This window comes from Argiope bruennichi, chromosome 7, assembly GCF_947563725.1.
Source record: "Argiope bruennichi chromosome 7, qqArgBrue1.1, whole genome shotgun sequence".
Classification (NCBI taxonomy): domain Eukaryota; kingdom Metazoa; phylum Arthropoda; class Arachnida; order Araneae; family Araneidae; genus Argiope; species Argiope bruennichi.
Genome location: NC_079157.1, coordinates 82736117 through 82760003, shown reverse-complemented (window position 1 = coordinate 82760003; position 23887 = coordinate 82736117). Strand labels below are relative to the sequence as shown.

The following is a 23887-nucleotide window of genomic DNA, read 5'->3' as shown; positions in this document are numbered from 1 at the left end:
GGTAAAACTTTAATTTAAAGTGGAAATGATGAAATTCAATTAATATAAAGATATTTTTTAATAAAACCAAGCGTTTTATTTTATTTATCATCTTTATTGTTATTTATTTATTATTATTATTATTGAATATGAGTATTGCAAACAGAATCGCTCGGTATTTCAGTCTTATGTGAACTACAAAATATTTTTCATAATTTATGTAATATCTCAAAGAATAATTCAACAAAAACTTCTCAGATTCAGCATAAAATTCAGTTTTTAGTTTTGCTTTCAAAAGGATTGGAAGGAAATCAATAATAATATTTTGTTCCGGCCTATAAATATATTTCAAAAATTATGAAGTCTAAATTTGATGCAGTAAGGTATCAGATTCTGAGAAATATTCTGGACACACCAAATTTTAAATAAATGAATGAATGTTTCTATTTTCCACGATCAACTAAGACTGGTTTATGAAGTTTCGAATGTTAAAAATTTAGAAAAACTCAACATTTTCATAATCTTAGGCCAATTAATCTTGAGAAACCTGCGCGTTGATTGGCGTATTTTCTTTGAAACGATCGATGGAAAATCTAAAATTATCCTTTTTTATTGAATAGTGATATTCAAATTTTCATTAATCAGACTTATTGTATAAAGAAGCAATATATTATTTAGTAAGAATGTCTTGGCTTTTAAGAATGGAAAAGAAAAGCGTAATCAGATATTTTTATAAGCTATTAAAATGCATTCAGTTTCATCACAGTGATGAAATTCATTGCATTTTAAAAAATAAAGAGTGTTCAAAAATTAATGCAAGATTTGAATTTACTACCATTTGTGCAATAAAGTGTTGGCAACCCTATTAAAAAACCATTTGATGGCTGATAGTTTAGGGTTAAAAAATGGAACGTTACACGATAGAACGACTTATTTTCATTGTTGAACAATATTTTAAAAATAATGTAAGTCTGGCGATAACATTTCGAAAATTTGAGAATTAGCCTCCTAGATCGTGTGATTTAATAACACCGTGGAAGCCATTTGCGCTACATGTAATTCCATGCGTAACCCTACCATATGTGAATTGCGATTTAATAAAAATATAACAATTTAAAAGGGGGAAACTGCGTTTTTGTTATTTAATTCAAATTTTGTGTTAACATGTTGTTCTATCGTGTAACGCTCTATTTTTACTGATTCTGAGCTATCAGCTGTCAAAATATTTTTCAATAGAATTACCAACACTTTACTTTAGGGACATTTAATATAAATAATGCATAAAAATATTGTTAAAAATTCATTAAAATTATGAGTGCGATTACTAATTTGATATCATTAAAAAGTAATTTAAATATAAAATTGAGAGAAATTTGTCATTATCAACTATTACAAGAATCTGCCGTACTTCAGAAATGATCATAAAGTAATTAATCTTGCCAATAATGTAATGTAATTAATCTTGTCGGCAATGAATTTCTGACAAATATATTATTTAAGAAAATATATCTTTACGAATATCAACTTCGTGAAAAAAAAATAAAAAAAATTCGACGTTTCTTATGTGCCTACACATAAAAACTACATGACAAATTACTTTTATGAGTAATACATCCAGCTCTGCCAAGCAGAAACATAACAATCAAATTCATCTGCTGTACCCACACACATCTCCCACATTCCCGATTCAAAACATGCCCAAACGCCGAATTTCTTTCCAACAATTCCAATCTTCCTTAAACCTACAACAGAAGCGAGCTGAGTTGAGATGCGTTCGCCCTGCGGCCCGAAATCCGTTAAATCCCTCAGCCCCATTCCCAGCGTAGAGAAAGAAAACTTTTTCCTCCGCTCATCGATCATCGACGGGTAAGCCCCAGGTTCAAGCCCCAAGCGATTCGGACAATAAAAGTTTTGCCCCACTAATCCGATCGATGGAATCCAGGGCCTTTAATTAATTACGAACATAGTTGCCAGCCCGTGGGACGGTAAATAAATGGTACCAGATAACTTGGGTAAGTTTTGGGTAGAAGATGATGGAGATGGGTTTGTTAACGGGTAATTAAGCAAATATGAGTTTTTCTGATTTCTTTTAATGGAGCTGTTGTTTAGTTATTCAAATCGTGTTTGCGGAAGTCGGCATCGGGGTTTATTCTAAAAAAAATATTGGAATTGTTTGAGTACCAAATCTTTCTAAATCCAATATATAAATTTTGCGGGTTATTTTCACTGTTGAAATAATTCCTCAAATGCCAGTTCCTTTGTATCAACTGCTACAAATTTACTACCAAATCAATTATTTTCTATTCGAACGATATTATGAACTGATCGCATTTTTAATTTTCTTAATTGGTCATATTTTACACTAGCCGCCTTTGGCGACCAGCTGGTTCGCCAATCTTAATGCTCGTTAAAATTTTAATAATTAAATATTTTATGTAATTCCTACTTTAATTGCTTCTTCATCAAAATATTTTAAAACTTCAAATTTTGATAGTCAATAATTTATTCATAATATTATAAGGGCCTTCAGCTATAACGTAATATGTATCTCCCTAATTTTCTGTTAGCTCTCGTAGAAGTTATGCTTTAAATTAAAAAGGAAAGGATTAATCTGCAATTAATATAATAATATTTTTTACTGAAACAAAGCATTTTTATAATATGATTACTGAAAACAGAGTCACTGAGCATTTAAACCTTATGGGCACTAAAGAATATCTTTCTTAATTTATATAATATCTGAAGAATTTAACAAAATTTCATGAGCAGATTGATTAATTAACAATGTTTAATTTTAAATGCATCAAACACTAATAAAATAAACAGAAAAGTTTAAAATAATAGGTTGAAAACAGGTTAAAAAAACTACTTAAAAAAAGATGTGCTTTAAGCATATATAAAAAATGTATAACTAACATAAATACAATTTAATTACAAAAGCATACAACTAATCTAAAAATAAATTAAATCAAGTCCGCATCTGTTGAAAATAGTTGTCAACAATCAGAACACAATGCGCATGCGTGAATTTTCAACTATAGTTATGTTAACGCAAATGAGTGAATTTTTCTATGCCAGTTGGGGTAACGCTATGCGGATTAGAAATTTTTACTTTCCTTTATTCTGTTTTATTTTAATTCAAAAGTACTTCAGAATGAATGTAAAAGATTGATTAATTAACAATGTTTAATTTAAATTGCATCAAACATTAAGAAAATAAACAGAATCATTTGAAATAATTGGTCGAAAATTGTTAATCGTAGCCTCATTAGCGTAGGAAAAAAAACTGAAGTATTACTCATTTAGGGCTGATGAATTTTTTGGCGGGAAAGTTAGTTTTTAATTAATAATTAAAATTCTAATGAAAAATTCATAAAACGGGACCCCAGGTGCACATTCCCGACCTCCAAGGTATACATGTACCAAATTTGGTAGCTGTAGGTCAAACGGTCTGGCTTGTACAGCGCCAACACACACACACATTGAGCTTTATTATAAGTATAGATTACTTCTCTCGCCAAGAGATCCATATGTGGAATTTCTCTTATTGCATTTAATAAAAATTAATCCATCTTTTTGTCTTAATATTACGAGAAATTCTTTTACAAAGCTCAGTGATTTTATGGCAACAATCTATCTAAATGTATAGTCATTGAGATAAAAAAAAATATTAATTTGGAAAAGATAAATTTAAAAAATCCTGCTTTTAGAAAATGTTGCTCACTGTCGAAAAACTCGTACTCAAAAATTAAATCTGGCTGAAGTCATTTGATCGTTAATTGTTCATATCGCCAATGAATTCCAAAGTACCATAGGTGTAAACGAAGATGCTGTTGGCGACTTGGCATTCATTAGAATTCAACCATATTTTGTTTTCAATTCACTGTACACAACGAAATGTCTAAAATTTCAACATATAAAAACTACCTATGATAAAACTACCTATCATGCATATCTTTAAGAATCAGGGGATAAAATTTGCTAACAAGTAAATAATTTTAAATAATAATAATAATTTTTAGTAAATAACTTTTAAATAAAAACTGTTCTTTATACTATTTTTCTTTATTACTTTTTATCTGGTTTCTTATTCTTAAATACAAGAGTAAACATAACCATTCGGAAAATTAACTTGAAATTAACATATTATTTCATTTCTTATTGTTTTACTGTGGCTAATAATATACTGTATTATTTGTTAAATTATACGAAATTGAAAATAAAATAATACAAAAAATTTAATTCGTTAAGCAGAAAATGTTGTTTACAAAAAGATTTAAATATTCATTTCCTTTAATATATTTTTTATGCTTGGTGAAAATAGCAAGTATTATTATTATTATTTTGAAAATCGTTTGCTTTTTATATTTTAAATCGTTTTATATTTTGAAATTCATTTTCATTTATTTAGAATTCTGATTAAAGTAGAAACGTAAATAGAATTTCTAATAATTTTGTAGAAAAAAGAATTTAAAAGATTAAAATTTTAATAAATTAAATCAGTTTTTTTTTTTTTTTTTTTTTTTTTTTTTTTTGCTTGTTTGGATGGCATTTAAAATTTTATATTGGATTGATTTTTAACAAAAGCCAATAAGATTCGATGAGTTTTGGGAAAATTGTTGTTTTTATTAGGAATATTGCTTTTAATTTAAAAGAGTTTAGAATTTACATTTATTAAAGTGGCGATATTTTTTACTTTTAAGATTTATATAATATACTAATAAAATGGTATATTTTTAAATAATATAATATTTAAAAGTACAAAATTAATAAATAAAGATTAGGTTTTAAGTGTCGAAAACTTTATTTTTAATATATATTCTAAGATTCGATGACATGATTACGTGATATATAATTTTTTACGATCTGAAGTGAAATGAGGAATAAAACTGAAAAATACATTAAATTTTTCTCGAAAGAAATCTCTAAACATTAATAAAATCTATCTTTATTCTAACGATTTTACTAACCATATCCTAACTAGTTTTATGCTAATCATTCTTATTGATTTTAAACACAGAAACAATCATAATTTCTACCACATTTTGAGTATTTTTTTAAAATTTTAGAATGATATTTTATTTAAAAGATATGGCAATTTTCTAAAGTATGTTTTCTTCTTTTTTCAGAATCTGAAAAATCAGATAATGACAACCAATGTCTGGGTCAACCAGGTAAGATTTATATCTCTTCTTTTTATATTTATTTATAAATTTGACTGAATTTAACGAAAAGAAAAGAATTTCTTTTAATTTTGAAAAGAATTTTCAATAAAATTTCTTTTTAAGAGCATGAAGGATTTTTCCAAATATAGAATTAACTAGATAATATTTTTTCGTATAAAATGTATTCAAAGTTAAAGTATTATAATCGTTAAAAATTTCGGTTTTTTGACTTAGATTAATCTTGACGTTCAAAACTTTTTTCAGTAAAATCAGCTGGAGTGCTCACCACAATACTTTCTCGCAAAGTCTCAATTAAAGATATTAACCTCTTTTACAGAACAAATTTGTGTGATTAGGGCAATGAACGGATAACATGAGTGTTTAGATTTTTATTTTAAGAAAGTTGTATGCTTTGAAATATAATAAAGAGAACTGTTACTTGAAAAATAAAGCAATAGTTTTCAAAAATCTTTAGTGTGAATCTAGCGTCTGCACTACATCTAGAGTGCGATCTTTAGCGAAATTTGTAACAATTAATCGCTGGTATAAGAATCTACAATTAAATACTAAATGTGTGTATTAAATTTTATCTATCTTCTCTTTACGTTTTGTAATTATTGTATTCACTTGCACAAGGACAGAATGACAATCAAACTTCTTCTCAATGGATTTCGTTCAAAATTTGACAGAAATATATAAATTTTATATAAAAACCATATATTAGATTTCATCTATCTAGCTTAAAGTGTTTTTGATTTATCTTCTTCACAGACAGATATAATTTTTAAAAAATATATTTTTCGAATTCAGTCCAGCATAAAACGGCAAGAATCGCCAAAATCTTGCATTCAATTTTTTTTTTTTTTTTAATATTTTCTCTTTGTGCACTTAGTATAAGTGTATTTTTAAAGAATAGCTTTTTGTATTTATTGCTCTTCGTTTTTCCATAAATAAGTCAAAACTTTAATTTAAAAACGCAATGAGCTATATGAGTAAAATTTGTTTGGTTTTGGTTTCCTTTTTTATTAAATCATAAGTCCATATTCAATTTTATATTTTATTCGTCAAACATCAAGATCTATTTTTTGCAAATATATAAGAGTAGATAAAAATTTCATATCCATAAAGACTATTTTTGTACAGCATTTACTTATTCAAATTGAAAAAAAAATACTACATACATTTTAAATTATTACTTTCATTTATCAGCAAGTTTTCTCTTAAATACAAGAAACAAATTTTTAAGCATTTTAGATACAATATTAATTGTTTTATTTGGTTACAACTTAGTTCTCTCCACGAACGGAAATGTACATTGCTGTAATTCGACTAAAATTACAGCCAAACCCTAACCCTAAATAGAAATACATATACAGCTTCAAACCCTAAATAGAAATACATTACAAAATGTGTTTTTAACTTTGAACACATTAATTTTACTTCCGCTTTAACTGGTCTGTAACTGTATCTATAGCCTCTGATAGCAATGCATTGAAAATATTTCCAATATTTATTCATTGTGATTAAATGTAGTTATAGTAATATTGGTTTTGAGCATTTATATTGTGTATGTAACTTCTATAAACAAAAAAATATGAGAATAACATAAGAAGAAACATTTCTCTACCCCCTCATAAAATAAATATTAATCCCCTCGTAAAATAAATATTAATCCCCTCAAAAAATAAATATTATATATGCATTATAAAAGTACAAATTTCATAAATTAAAGCATTTATTTGCATCATTAATGAATTAATAATGAATTAAATGAATTAAAACATTGAATGTAAGATTAATTAAATTAGTGGTTATATTTATATTCTGAAAAACAGATGGGGTGTAACGATTATAAATATATTCGTTACAACAAGTACACAACTGAAAAATAGCTATGATCATTTGCCCATTTACAAGTCATTAAAATGGTTTCCTTATTTCCTGATATTACATGATATTTTTAGACAATATCATTCCGAATGTTTTAAAATGCGCCCTTAGTACAATAGTATCAAAGATGTAGAGCTTCAAATGCTGTTAGGATTAGGGATTGTCCAAAAGAATATTAACAATTCCTTCAGGGTTTTTTTTTATTATTAAATTTTGTTTTTAAGTATGCAGCAATTTAAAAAATTGTTAAGTTGTTTCCCAATGTCTTTAAGTTTTCTAAAAAGGTATTTAATAGCTTTCTGTGGTATGTGAATCATTTGAAAAATTAGCGAGAGGTTGCCTCGCCCAAATTTTCTTGTGTACTCTGTAATAATAAAGATTTTATGCCCCTCTCCTTGCCAAAAATTATCAATTTTGAGTAAAACCGTCAATGCCTTGCATGGCAAACAATAGCTACCAAATAAATATTTTTGGCATGAGCCTAGAATATTTACTGAATCTATCGTGCTATCTTTGGTGATTAATCTCTAGCCTGCGTTTGATACACAAGCGCTCGATAAATTGGATCTGAATTCCCAACGCTTTTCACTAATTGAAACCAAAATCTGACAGAAAGAAAGCTACAATTCTAACTGCAAAATCATATACCAATTATTTGAGACATTGCCTTTCTCATTTATAGCGAAAGTACAGATCAACAGAATGTCAACCCCTTGACGAATTAAGTTTTAAATTTGATGGATCTAATTTTAGATGTAAAACCTGAGTACCAAATTTTATCCATCTAACTCTTTATGTGTTGTAGTCATCGTGTTTACTTGTAATCGGTCAACCGGGAAAGCGATATTCCTCTAAATGGATTTCATTTAATACTTGATAGAAACCTACAAACTTATTTTAGGGACCACAAACCACATTGCATTCTTTAAGCTCAAAGCACTTTTGTATTATCGCGTTAGCGAACAAACTTACGATCTGACATTGGTATGGAGGCAACTCAAACCCATATCATTTTTATATCATTGATGTCACTGCAGGAGAAACTATAACCAGCAAACTGATCATCCCTCTTTCCCGGCGAACAACTTCTCAACATGAGAACACAGTTACGCTTGTCGTGTGACTATTATGTCATTAGAATCAACTCTATTAAATGAAGTAAACCATCTTAATTAATTAAATCGCACTTTCAGAGCACTGCAAACAAACAAATCATATTACAATTACAGACAATTGCATCATTTGCAATATTTAATATTAAAAAAATGACTTCTTTACTGATAAGCAGGTACATTATAAAATAGTTTCACAAAATTATTGCCTAGTTGACAGTTTAGTTTAACAAGTGTCAAAAACTTTATTACCAGCTTTTATTGAATTGTCTCGTGAACGAACAATAACTCCATTTTTACTCGCTGTAAAACGAATTTGCTCAGCTCTTTCCAGACAATAAAACAAAAATTCTTGTTTAGAGATATTTTCTTGAGTCTCTCCATAAACTCTTCCAACATCCCAAATAAACTCAACAGAGCATTCGCTACCCTAGGCATGCTTCGGGCAATCACGGATACCGAGGGAAGTGAAGGGGGAGGTGGGGGGGATGGTGAGGAAAGCAAGAGCTCCACGTTGCCGACATATCTGATGAAATTTTTGCATTTGCTTTCTTTCCTTCGATTTTTATTTATCCTTTTCTTTAAAAGATGTCATGAGAAATGCTCCGTCCTTTACGAAAAATGCAAGTCTTCATTCATTCTCCAGTCTCTCTTTTTTTTCTATTCCTTTATTTTGCCATCCTGAATAACTTCGCTAAATTGCATTTTCTTTTCACCGAAAGTCGATATTATTACAAATGCCATTCTATTTTTGATATATCTATCTATTTTTCTATTACTCTTGTTGCATTTACTATATCGAAAAGATGCCCCAACCATGACGAAAAATTAAATTGAAGAAAGCATGGGACTCGAAGAAATTCGCCAAGAAAAAAGAAGAAATAGATGAGCGCTCCTTTCCTTTCTTTCTTTATTAATTTTTTTTTATTTCTTTTACTCGTTCCCCTGGAAACACGGTGATGGCAATCTTGATTAAGTATGCGACTTTTCAAAGTAAACTTTCTTATTTAATTTCGGACAGGGCAATTTTATCCATGTCAATGGTGCCAACGTTTATACATATATAAAAAGTCCTGCTCTCCGAATGAAAAAGGCGCTGTCGTTTTTGCTTTTGTAACGCTTTCTGCAGCTGCGTGTCCCAGACGTGTTTATCTTTCTGCCGGTTTTGCATATTTGAGTGCGATTTCATGGAGATTAATTACCGACTCGTGCTGAAGATACAGTGCACGGAAAATAATAAATTGCCTGAACTATCCTTGCTTCAGTTTTTTCAGCGGAAATGATAGGCATACCCCTTCATTATTATGAAATTATTTCAGATAACGAGAGATTATTCAGATTCCAGAGACAAAAGCATTTTTTAGCGATTCATAAAAAAAAATGTCTTTTTTTTATTTATTTTGTGATTTTTCGTATCTTTTTAAAGCTGAGTGTCTCAAAAATTGAGTATCACTTTGTTAACTCGCATTTGTATCTTGATGAAGGAGAATTTCTCTCTCTCTCTCTCTCTCTCTCTCTCTCTCTCTCTCTCTCTCTCTCTCTGTATGTGCATGTATGTGCAACTCGATAGGAATTTTAAAATGTTTAGTTAGAATTAATAAATTTTTTTAAAAAATTTAGCATTTTTCCATTATAATCTCCAAAAAAATTATTGAACAAATATAGTTTTATACACCATTTTAATATATATAACTTTTTCTTTTCACCGATACCAATTTAGTTAGTATGCAATCATTTCCTTAATTTTGTCACTTTTTAAAAAGTAATTTTATGCAGCAAAGTTTTTATTGTTTCTATGAAAATTTTTATTCTGTCAACAAATATTCACGCGATTGGGTTTCTTTCGTTTCTGTTTGCTTTTTCCTATTCTTTGACAACAGGGCAGTAAATTTTTAGTTTCTTATTTCACTGCAACATATTTTTTGTGAAATCTATAAAAAGTCTTTTTTCTAAGATGTTTTATACGTTATAAGGTATATTCGGTGAGTTCAATACTTATATTTACTGCGATATTTTGTCGATGCTTTGTTAAATCTGATTTGATTAAAAATATTTAAAAAAATAATTAATAGATTATCATTATTTTAAAATGATTACTCAGTAACAAAAAGTCCTATATATCAGTGCATTATCAATATGTAATATATGCTCCACATATATGTGCATTGATTTGTTGCTCCCTTTATTTTGTTACAGAGATGAGATTTTAAAACAATTACAGTTTCTTGTACAAAAAATACACAAAATATTATAATCACCAAAATAGCTCAAACTCCAGATTTTTGCGAATATCCACAAAATTTGACCCTAAATCTGAAAAATACAATTTCGGAGACAAAGGATCAGAGTTAGACAAAAGAAAATCTATATTTCGCCTTTGCATCAAATTTGTAGATTTTCTATCAAAATTTTCAACGAAATCTAATCATAAAAAGCGAATGCAAACAAACATGATAACTTCTAAACGCCAAGAGATACATGAATAAGACTGGGTACATAGATTAGCACATAAAATTTAGATATGTATAAAATTTTCAATGAAATCCAATCATAAAAAGCGAATACAAGCAAACATGATAACTTCTAAACGCCAAGAGATACATGAATAAGACTGGGTACATAGATTAGCACATAAAGTGTAGATATGTATAAAATTTTCAACGAAATCCAATCATAAAAAGCGAATACAAGCAAACATGATAACTTCTAAACGCCAAGAGCTACATGAATAAGACTGGGTACATAGATTAGCACATAAAGTGTAGATATGTATAAAATTTTCAACGAAATCCAATCATAAAAAGCGAATACAAGCAAACATGATAACTTCTAAACGCCAAGAGCTACATGAATAAGACTGGGTACATAGATTAGCACATAAAGTGTAAATATGTATAAAATATTGAACGAAATCCAATCATAAAAAGCGAATACAAACAAACATGATAACTTCTAAACGCCAAGAGCTACATGAATAAGACTGGGTACATAGATTAGCACATAAAGTGTAGATATGTATAAAATTTTCAACGAAATCCATCAAGGGTTGACCATCTGTCTCTCTGTATTTCGACATGCTTAATTGAGACAAATGAAACTTAGATATAAAAATATAACTTAGATAAAAAAAAAACTTAGAAAAAAATGACTTAAATAAATGAAATGTAGTATGTAATCTTGTTTTTGAAATAGTAGTTTTGAGTCAAATTTTAGTTTCGATTGATCAGAAAAAAGCATCCAAAATGCATACTCTTCGTAATATTACTTAGCATAAAGTGCTCATTTGAGGATAACTGAAAATAAAACTATGGGAACTCAATGTGCTAGCAGGATTAGTCAATGTTTACAGTTTTTACTTCAAAATGTGTGCAATGAAATTGATGCACTTCAGATTGATTTCGTAATTGTATCCATTTCATTGTTATTATTAGCTTAGATCTTTTTTTTTTGCCAAGTTTGTGAACCAGGCAACAACAATAATGTATCTCTATATCATGATATTACTTCTCATAAAGCACTGTACTTAATCAAATGTAGTAAAAAAATGTGCAAAACAGTGTCGTAATAATAAGTTTCGTCTTCCATATCTGAACAAAATAACCTATTGTTTAAAACTGCTATTGTAATTAACCCTTAAATTGACTATAAATAAAGTCTTTACTCAAACTATTGAAAATATGTGTCTAAATTTCTTAAAACCAGTTTTATGTATAGACATATGTATATCAATCTCTTGATTATGTCATCGGTTTGTCTACAATCTTTGAAATATACATTTGTGTCTATAGGGAAGATTTAAAGATATCACTACTTAAAGATATAACTATGTTTTAATAATTGATAATAATGTATGTGCTTTACAATAATTTTTTTAAGTCTAAAAAATATTCAATAAATTTTGCATTCGCATAGAATTTAAAAAAAAAATTATGCTGAATCCATGTCTATATTCTATAAAGTAAACTTGAGAACACTGTTCTTACAGTTTACTTTTTACAATTTACTTTTCATTAAATTTCGAAATGTAGGCACAAGAGATTTTCAACACCTAAGACATTCGTTTTAGACTCCAAAGAAGCCTGCTGTAAAAGTATTATATTTTAAGAAACTGATATCAAAACTTCAAGTATAAAATTTAAGATGATTTCCCCTTTTCATATACATTTCAGCGTTCGACTAAAGAAAAATAGTCAGATCTTACAGACGCTGATTTTTTTTTTACATACAAAAAATACAAAAGGATTTTAAATACATATGAATTCAAATCCTTTCAAATAGTTGCATTGAAACTTCTTTAATCACACCTCTACAGAACAATACAAATTTCTTCTTTTACCACAAAAGAAGAAAAAAAACCCAAAGCTTTTCTTCTAAAAAAACTGAAAGTTTCGTATAAATTTTTCAGGAATTTCCAAACTCAATTTAATGGTCCGTTAAAGTTCGTTTTCTCACAGAATGAAATAAAAAGTAAGAGAAAAAGTAATCTCTTTTTGTATTTTTTAACTTCCTTCCACCAATAAAAGCTTAAAAGTGTTCCTTTGTCGTAAAATTGAGTCCGAGCCGGAATAAGGGTCCGACATTGCACTTTTTCGACTGTTATCGGACCTGTCCACTGGGAAATTGTTTGGAAATCACTTGATAAGAAATCGTCTGAAGACCCCTCCCCTTCCTAGTTTCTCGTTTGACATTAGAAGACAGAAAAGATTTTTTTTTATTTAAAAAAAATCAGAGCGATTATAGAACATTTCTGTTGGTAACTATTTTTCTGGCGTTTTAGAGAAATAATGGAATAAACTTTTACTAACATTTTTTGAGGAGCCATAAATGGATGCCATTAATTTTGAATAGCTCACTCCATGCCCGTTTTCAGAAACTATGAAAAAATATTATGTCTAGTTATAGGAAGATGTTAAAATCATGAAGCCATTCATTTAATTATTTAGGACATTTACAATGGGAAAACTGTGGAATCAACAAATGCAAATGTCAACCCAAGAGTTATTTTTTGGGATTACACTAAAAGATATATTTATCAAGAAATGAAACAATAAAATGGCTGAAAAGTACAAGAAAAAACAACTTAAAAGCCATTATCTCTTTGTTCTTTTCTCATTCTCAAAGAATACAAACTTAAACATTTCTTATTTGTTCTCCGTAATGTGTTTTCCATTAATCATCTTAATCTCAACATCGTCAATTAAGTGGATACTTCCAAATGGTTTATTATTTTATTCTCAACCTTTCCATTCTCATTTTTATTTTAAATCTTTCTTTAAATACGAAAAGGTTTATTTGTGCTGCCTGTGGCGAGTAGCTGGCTCATCGGTAATACCTCGTGTGAAAAATAAAAATAAAATAATAAGAATACAATTTTTAACTTAGCTTTGTTTAACTTAAGTTTCTTAAATTTATTTTACTGTTTCTCATTTGGTGCTTATTTGAAGTTATAATGTTTACATGTATTAGAATGTACAGAAAGACAGGTAGCTAGCATTTAAATGAATTTAACGAAATTTTATACGGATCTATAAGCTGGTGAAGGAAAGGCTGACAAAAGAGTAGATTAATTTAATTCTGAGTATCAAATTTTTTTTGTTACTCTCGAAGTTTCGTATTTCTCAAATTCATTTGAACTTGGGCAGCCGTATAGACAGATTTCCTCTGAATGGATTTCTTTGATATTTAAATTCTTCAAATTTGATGTAAAAACCAAATAACAAATTTTATCCGTCTTTAAAGCTTTTTAAGCTTACTTACAGTGTTCATAAATAGAACGACAGACAGACATAATTCCAAAAATATCCTTTTTCTGACATGGGAGATCTGGAACATGGAGAATCATCATTATTTCGTTTTCGAATATTTTAAAGACTACAATAATTGTATTGTTCATATACGAGAAATACGTATACGAGGTTGTATATTTCGTATGCCAGAAAGCGATAAAACATGTTTTTAGCAGGGGGGGGGGGAGTAATAAGTTTAAATTATCACAGAGGGGTGGCAGGGCTAAATTAATTCTATTTATTTAATAAGGTAAACAGCGGGTCATTTACAACGGTATTGAAAGATTAGCAAGTATCGACTGGAGAAACATAGTACTAAGAGTTTTGCCAAAGTCCCAAAATCACTTCTGTCTGGCATGAATCACCTCTTGTAACAGATCCCATCAAAGTAACTAAATAGAGTCTTCAAATCAATTTTGTTTTCTTTATCAATAACTAACATTTTATTGGTTCATTTATTTTGATATATTTCGTCTCGTCTGAGGAAAACCTTTTTTTTTTTTTTTTCCTTTTCCGCATTAAACTTACTAGTGGCAGATGAGTTAGGAACTAGACTTTATAATGCTCTTTTAGGCGGAAAAAAGACTTACAGACTTAAAAAAAAGAAAGAATCCCACCTACTTTTTTCTCGCACTTTTTCCCCACGAAATGCTCTCCTAAACAACTTCTCCCAAAGCCATGCCATCCACCTCGTCTACCCTATTACTCCAGCTGATTACGAAGCAAGCACCGAATAAAATTTGTTCCCAATGACACTTCTCGCCATTTCAGCAGGCTGCGATAACCGAAGCAATAATTTTCGCCCGACTTGTATCGAACGGGCCCCGAATTCCACCGAGCAATCCGATATCGGCCGAAAAAGGGCGAAGGCAGCACAGAGAAAAAAAAAATCGTTCCTCGTTAGTGAAGATATCACACATTGACTCCACCAAATTTTGATTTCCCTTACCATTGCTATCGGGAAATGGGGGGACAGCTTTGTTTTTTATGGACTCTATCATCGCATTTCAGTTCACTTTTAAAGGACCGGGAGAAAAAAAAATAAGTAGAGGCCTTCTCTTCTTGTTAAAGCATATTTCCCTGTCGCAGTTTGTGGTGAAGGGTGGGGAGCTTCGAATTTTGTTTTCCTTTTGCGGGTTCGAGGGAAGAAGTTTAAAAGGATCTTCTCTGCTTTCGCTTTCTTGTAACCAGGGCACGACTATGACCTCCCTCCCTTATTCCCATCCTCCCATGGGAATTTATGGTGAATATCGAATGTGTGTTTCTTTGAAGCTGCCGTCTTTCTCGTCTTTCAGAGCCCCATCGATCAAAGTTGTATTCGAGGAAGGGGCTGGGGAGATAAAAGCAAGTCTTGGATCTTTCTTTTTCAACAGATATTTGAAAAGATACAAGTACACATTTCCTCCTACACAAATTTAATCTTTGGTTATATATTAGCAAAGCTTACAACATTTTACAAAAGTCTGTTTAAATGCATTTGTAATCCTCTACTGTGAACGTGTTAAAATCGATCAATTAGATAAAACCCCATCTGAAATTAAGTTTTTTTTTCATTGGTATTCTAAAATAACTGTACTTTTATTCTTAGCTCGTAATTGAAAGCATTTTATAAAGATTAAATTTTTAAAATTAAATAATATTTTATTTTTAGGTTCTCTGATGCTGGGAAAGATTGGGTCGCATCTAATTGAAACTAATATATATATATATATATATATATATATATATATATATATATATATATATATATATATATATATATATATATATATATATATATATATATATATATATATATAGTAGGTAGGAGTTTTGCAAAATGACGTAACACGTAGTCAGATGAGTAGTGAGAGGAGGGCAAGGGTGTAGATGCCACTGGTGCCAATCTTAATGGTCATCATTTAGACAAAACATTATTGAGTTATACCAGTTTTTAAAGTTAAATATTTCGAAAGACGGAAAGTAATACCATGTCCCGAGTGCCATTTACTCTTTTTAAACCTGAAGTGATGACAAGGTGATGAAAGATCAAATTGTACGACGGGTACCATTTACTTTCGCTGTACTATTGAATATCGCAAAGTGGAAAAATCAAGTTTGTGTCTTGCACTTCTTTATTTTTATCGAAAGAGTCCAATAGTTACTTATTTGCAGTTTTAACATCAAAACAACAAACCAAGTTTAATTCATTCATACAAATTGCGGGGTTTTTAAAATATGCTTACATTTATACGATTATATAAACAAACAGGTATTGAATTTTTGATGTATTTAATCCAAAATTTGATGCAGGTTTCTATTATTACTGATTAAACCCAATCTCGAAATTCCCCCATCCAAATCTATATATTTTTAAATTATCCTGTTCGTAAATAGATATAGACTTTTCTTTTCAACTTTAACCCTCTCGATTCCTGAAGTCATATATTCTGTTGCAAAGAGGGAAAAATTGGAGGCCAGTTTTTATTTATAGCCCTTATTTTTCTGGTTCTTGACACTTATTGATTTAGTAGGCATTATAGCCCGTAATAATCCTATATTTAATAATAATCATATGTAATAATCATAAACACATAATAATCATATATTAGGATATTTTTTCCTGTGAGCTAAGCGTATGCATTCATATCTCTTTCCACAATTTTAGAAGAATTTGTCTTTCTGAAATTTAGTCGATAAATGAATGAAATTTAAAAGTTAAATTTCTTTAAACATTTTGTTGGTAAATTTTGAGATTTTATAATATGATGAATTTTCAAAACCAATCATGGAACATACTATGTACATAAAGCGGTAAGATATTTCATTGTCAAATTCAAAGCAAAAATTACACAAATAAATCTAAATTTTATTTATTTAAAATTTTCTATACATTTTCAGTGAATATCATTTTATTACTTCTCTAAAGCGCTGATGACATGCATTGATAATTAATTTATTATAATTGTTTGGATCCAAGAAACTTCATTATTTATTTATTCTCGTGCTTTAACTTTTTCCTATTTATAATTCGAAGAGAAATTTCTATTCTTCCAATTGGCAACATAACATTTCACGAGCGTATCAAAAATAAATCGTTTGGAAACCTGTTTTGTTCATTAAAAATATTCTCACTTCCGTTTATATTGTTTGTTTGTTTTTTCATATTCCGTCTGTAAATAAATTGCTGTTATTATTATATTATTTTATTTAATTTGTAGATCAAGTATTTATTTATGACTGTGGGCATAAAATAATCCCTTCACAGACACAGTAAGTTTTATAACAGCCGCCTTTATAAAACGACTTGTTTGGTTGGGAAACCGGATTTCAAATTATTCTATCAAACTATTAAACTTATCTCTATGTTATTTCAATAATTTGTTTTTTATTTAATAATTAAACTTAAAAACATTAGAATTGGAAAAAATTTTAATTCATGTAAAAATGGTATTGAATAGAATAAAAAGTCGAATATTTTTAATATTTAAGACAAACAATCCTAAGAAATTCAAAAATATTCTAGTTATAACTTTCTTCTAAGCAATTTTAAGAAATAAAGATTTAAAAAAATACAGAGGGAAAGTTAAAGTTCTGCTTGATTTCGTAATCGTTACATTTCTATACATCAAGCTCACTTTTTACTTTCTCGTAAAAGAAAATAAAAATTACAAAAAGGAAATGTTGTAATCATCAAGAAATGAGAATCTATATTTTGATGAATCTCCATATTTCAAACCCTCCTGAATCTGCAAAACACGCTTTTGAAGTTATAACTATTTGTCTGTGAACACAACTCGAAACACTTTAAACTAGATGGAATAAAATTCGGTATGTGGGCTTTAATTCAATTTTGTAGATTTCTTTCAAATTTTTAACGAAATCCACTCAGAGGAAGTCTGTCTGTCCGAATGTCAGAATATAAGTAAACATGATAACAACAAAACGAAAAAAATATAACAGGGTGAACTTTAATACACAAATTTGACATCTAAAGTGTTAATATGTATCAAATTTGGAACCAAATCCGCCAAAAGATTAACTCTCTTTAGGTCTGTACTTTCATAAGCACATAAACATGATAATTCAAAAATTCAAGGAGTTAATATATGAAACTTAGTAAGTTATTTTATTTTGTACTGCAGTTGTAGTTTTGTGCACAATTTTGGTTTTAATCGTTTGGAATAAAAGAAGACAGATGTATGTATTCCGTTTTTTGGGGGGTATTTGTGTATTGGCATCATTCTAGTAATTAATTGCCAAAGTCTCCAAATATGTTCCATTTTCTGGTATTTATGTGTAGCATCATTCTAGTAATTAATTGCCAAAGTCTCCAAATATGTTCCATTTTCTGGTATTTATGTGTAGCATCATTCTAGTAATTAATTGCCAAAGTCTCCAAATATGTTCCATTTTCTGGTATTTATGTGTAGCATCATTCTAGTAATTAATTGCCAAAGTCTCCAAATATGTTCCATTTTCTGGTATTTATGTGTAGCATCATTCTAGTAATTAATTGCCAAAGTCTCCAAATATGTTCCATTTTCTGGTATTTATGTGTAGCATCATTCTAGTAATTAATCGACGAAGGCGCCAAAATATAAATTCCATTTTCTGATATTTATCTATAACATCATTCTAGTAATTAATCGCTACCCCAATAATCTGTTATCTAACTACAGGGTGTTTATAAAGTCCTGGACCCATTTTGATGTTTAATAACTCAAAAAATAATAAAGATAGATTTAAATTAATAACATAAATGGTTAAATTGACTCAAAAAGTTTCATGACCCTTGTCAATGAGCTTCCACGTGTGCCCCCTTCGTCGCACGGGGAATATCAAGTCGATAGTCAATTTCACGCCAGGTAGCGACAAGCTTGTCGGCATCCACAGAGCCATTTGCGCACATTATGGCGATTAACAATGTCAGAAACATGAAAGGATGCTTCATCGGAGAACATTATGCTCTTCAGAAAATCAGCAGAATCTTCTATCCTTCTTAGCATATCTGTTGCAAAGGCCATCCTCCTAGGCCTATCGTTCGGTTCCAAAACTTGAACAATTTGAACTTTGTATGCATGCAGTCTTAATTTTTTCTTAATAACCTTGTACACCGTCGAAATTGGCATATCCAATTCTGTTGCCGCTGATCACACAGATATTCTAGGATTGTGTAAAAATGTCTCTCTGACACGCTCAACATCAAAATCACTTGTGCAAGGACGTCTGGAACGTTTCTTATCTTCGATACTTCCAATTTCTAGAAAATTCTTTTTCCACCGCAAGATGCTGTTTTTGGATGGAGGATCTTTTTGTTAAATTCTTCTGAAATTTCTCTGTGCTTGCACTATCGATTTCATTTCTATGAACCACCATAAAATCTGTGCTTTCTCTTGTGGTGTATGCATTCTCCTTAATATCCGCTCGAATAAAACATCACATACAAAAGTACTACATAGAACAAACACATCAAAAGTAAACATAACATTGCAATAGTTGCCAAAAACAAAAGAGAGAAAAATGCAATTAATAAGCAGACAATATTTAGAAAAGTACAGATATTTAGACTGGAAAATGAAATTATCTGAAATTAACCACATGCGCAGACGATATTTACAAAAGTAAAAATATTCAAACCTGAAAAGGAAAATATATGAGTTATTCCATCAATAAATGCCATAAGTTTGTTTATATCTTTATTATTTTATGAGTTATTAAACATCAAAATGGGTCCGGGACTTTATAAACACCCTGTATTATTCATTGATGGCTTTAGGTTAATAATTCGGAAGTACATTTAATAGGGAGATTCAGAGTGAATTCAAAAGACATCACTCCTGTTGGTTATTCTTTTCAAAAATAATTATTTTGTATCTTTATAATAATTCATTGGATACCTTTAATCAAAATTAATAATTTCAACTACAAAATTAACTATTTTAAACAATATTATAAATTCGGTTATTTAAGTACTTTTAGGCAAACAATATGTTTAAGTATTTGTTAATCAATTTTATTGAATTATTACTCCACTTTAAGGACATGAACAAAATTTTCGTCAAAATGGTAAATTTTGGAGAGAATTATTTTAGAAAGCTCATCGGTTGGTATATTTATTGAGCGATAAACGTTGTAAGAAGACTGAAAGTACTGAATGAGTTCCTAAATAGAACATTCAATTCAAGCGGAAAGTGAATGGTTGGAACTGAAATGCTCACTTCCTTGTCACATTTTAACTATTGAAAATAGGAAGATTATTCAAATTAAGTGAATAATTACTTCATCAATAAAAAATAACTATCGTACTAAAAAGGGTTTTTTAGTTCTTGCAATCTCTTATAAATGAAGAATCGATAAACTACTAGCAGATAAGAACGTCTCTCAAAGTAGAACGTCTTCAAAATAGGTGACTACACTGAAAAGCCGATTTTGAGCGAAACTATCAGATATATTTTATTCAGTTTTAGCAATATATGGAGTTTTTTAATGAAATCAATCATTTCAATTTTGCTCTATTTGCTTTTGAAATTATATCCATTTTTGCGTTTGCATAATTTGCAATTTGGATGCTCTTTCATATCTTTGAAAATCATTTTCTCCAACTTTACATTTTACTTTACTTCTTACGGTAAACCTCAAAGGAAAAATTAAATCCAAAATAAAAATAAAAAATATTTTTTTTTTTTTTGTTCAAATTTGGTACAGCAATTTCTCAATAACTTGAATGGTTCTTAAACTGTAGAATAAACAATTTATTCATTTAAAAAGATTGTACAGTTATTTCAATGCTTCGTAATCTGGAAAAAAATTGAAATTTAATCTCATTTAACAGTCAAACTTCAGTATTTAAATATTAGATGGAAATATAATTCATTTCTTTGTGTAGGTATTAGGAAATATATTTTGTAAAATTTTAAGCAGATCATTGAATAAACTTCTAAACTAGAGAGATTTTGCTTTATGCCTTATGTCAGCAAAAAAACTATTACTTTAATAATAAGAACGTTTTTCTTTTAACTAATATACTTGCTTCCAAAGTATTCTTTCTATCGATTTTCAGCAAAAATTTAAAAATATTAATAATAAAAATTTCTTAAAAAACTCAACCCAAGTGTAGTTACATGTCTTAAGTCTTAGAATTCTTAAGATATTGTCACTTTCTTGGTTCTTAGTTTGGGAAATGTACGGTGGACTTAGGGTAAGATTTTAAGTTTAAAATCAGAAGTTGTAGGATTCGAAATTAGATTTCGCGAAGGATCTGCCATGTATATGCGTTGTATATTTGCATTTAATCCAAGCAGAAAGAAGTTTATTTTGGCCTCCCAATTTGCCGATAGAAAATTCTACATTTGTGAACATTTTGCCGATAGAAAATTCTACATATATGTACATTTTACTGACAGAAAATTCTACATATGTGTACATTTTCCCGATAAAAAAATTTACATATGTGTACATTTTACCAATAGAAAATTCTACATATGTGTACATTTTACCAATAGAAAATTCTACATATGTGTACATTTTGCTGGCAGAAAATTCTACATATGTGTACATTTTGCAGATAGAAAATTCTACATATGTGTACTTTTTGACAATAGTTAGAAATAAAACAATTATTTTACATATTGCAGTTACAATTATACAACGGAAATTATTTGGTATATTAAAATATCGAGCAAATGCATAAAATTCAGCAAGCTTTTTCCATCTCAATAAATGAAAATAGAACTAAGTTAGACGCAAGTACTTTTCTAGAGCAAATCCCTCGGCAAATTGCAATGCAGTATACTACTCACAATAAGGACATGGCCCCCTCTTCTCAAATTCCGAAATTAAGTTTCATAAAAGCGGCTATCCATTCTGAGGACACGTGGCGCCCCCTGTCGTCCGATCCGGAATCCGCACTGGGATGAAAAATCGCCTCGCAAGTCAACCCTCCGGAATCTGAGCGTTGGAGATAAAAATGTGAGGGCAGGCAAGAAAGAAAAAAAAACAGGAGGAGGAAGAAAAAAATGGAGGGAAACCAACGCATGGCAGGAAAAAAAACCTAACGAAGAGGAAAAAGAAATCGGAGCTTCGGGGGGATTTGGGCCAACTTAGACTCCGAGCTTTGTTCGACTCGCAATCCTTTAAACTTCCTCGTTTCCCGGCAAAAAGAAGTCGTTGTTTCGAAAGAGAAAGATAAAAAAAATGCATAGAGAGGTCTTTTCAAACGCGGGTTATAATTCACTAGGTCTTACACTTTCGTTTATTGAAACCATGGCTCCTAGTAAACAAAAAAGTGTTCTCCTCTGGCGCCTTTCAGTCCTTTTTAAGGGCAAGAACTGTGAAGGAGGTCTTTTAAAAAGTTACTCGCGACTTTTAAATCCCCTCATTCTATCTTTCTCCCCTCCCCCAACCCTGTCAGAGAAGTTGTGATAACTAACTTATTCTGAATTCGAGTTCGGTGTTAAATCTGTTTCTAGGCGACAAGCTGTTGAATGCATATAATTCTTGTTGAGTGTATGAAATAAACGCTTTTTAAAGAAAAAAAGATTTGAATATGTATTTTTTTATAAAAATTGTTTAAATTAGAATTTCTTTTTATTATTATTATTATTATTATCTTGCACAGGTTTCCTTTACTCTTTCAAAACATTTTCTCAAAAACTTTTCTCAATGTTCTAATAACACAAGGTGAAACGTAAGTTATTTCTAAATTCTCCACGTTGAATAGAACCATTTTTTGCAATTTCTTTAATATTTTGTTTAAGAATGAATAAAAGTTTTAAAATATTAATTGTGACAACTACATTTCGCACGTGCGCAATACATTTTATGCCTGAGATATACACCAATGGAAAATAAAAGGTTGATAAACATTACTGTCATTTTTAACTCTTTTTTTTTTTTAGTTTTGTGTTCTTTGAGTTAACTCTGTTTTCTTGATTCTTCTTTTTATTTGAGTTATCTATCATTATTTGTTAAGTTAAATTTTGGTGACAAAAATGAACTGATTAAGGACTTTGAAATCAATTGATAGAGTCGATACATTACTTCCAAAGGTAGTTTCACTGTTTGTTTCTACTTTTGAAAATTATATTCTACAAAGTTACACACATATATATAACATAACATAACGCCATCCTGTCTTCGATGCCTATAACACTAAATTATCTAACCAGTTGGATGAGCACAAGATGGAAGGAAGAAAAAAAAAGAGGGGTGGAGGAGGATAAATAAAAGAAAATATAGAATAATAATAGTCCGCTTGTGTCCTGTGTTTTGATTTCCTTCATGAGAACTGCACTTTTGTGTGAATAATTTAATTCATTTTGACACGTGGCATTTTGGTCTCAGTTATTATGTAGTCTTGAAGAGGTCTTGATATTTATGAATATGATTTACTATGGAGTGGATCTTGTCGCGTGAAAGTGTATTCGATGCAACTCTCCTGTACCATTCTTCCTCGAAACTTGTTTCTGGATTTCTCATGCGCCATGAGAGAGTCAGTAGGCATTCGATGCCATAATGAATTGGGGATCCTATCTCCCCACAGCTACATTAAGGAGAGTTGGCCTGATGGAATCTGTGTAGGTATGTCGGGAATGGACCGTGTCCAGTAAAGAAAAGGACATCCGCTCTGTTCCAGTTGGCCACGTAGAGGGAAACTTTTGATATTATGTTGAATGTGAACAGGCTAGTTTCGCCTTCTTCCTATTCCTTCTGCCATCTTATCATCATCTCGGTCATATATATATTAACAGTGCAAAGTCAAGTATAATCTATGTATAAACTCCCAAGCTTAAATGTGGATCATTTTTCAATTCCTTTAATACTTTGTTCGTGGGAAAATGTAAGCAATAAAATACTATTTAAACATTTATTAATAATTATGACTATATTTATGTTCCTCACAGGTAATCTATCATAAGTTTTTTTGGACATTTTCGGATGCAGCCTTAGCAATAGATTAAATAAAATAAACAAA

General features: G+C 29.7%; 1 protein-coding gene across 1 annotated transcript in view; it reads left to right on the top strand.

Moving 5' to 3' along the window:
- Positions 1-23887, top strand: part of LOC129974936 (acetylcholine receptor subunit alpha-like 1) — a 177991-nt gene that overhangs the window by 65867 nt on the left and 88237 nt on the right. The window contains exon 2 of the mRNA XM_056087738.1: positions 5109-5153. Coding sequence (XP_055943713.1) covers positions 5109-5153 — 45 coding nt within the window. The remainder of the gene's footprint in view (positions 1-5108; positions 5154-23887) is intronic.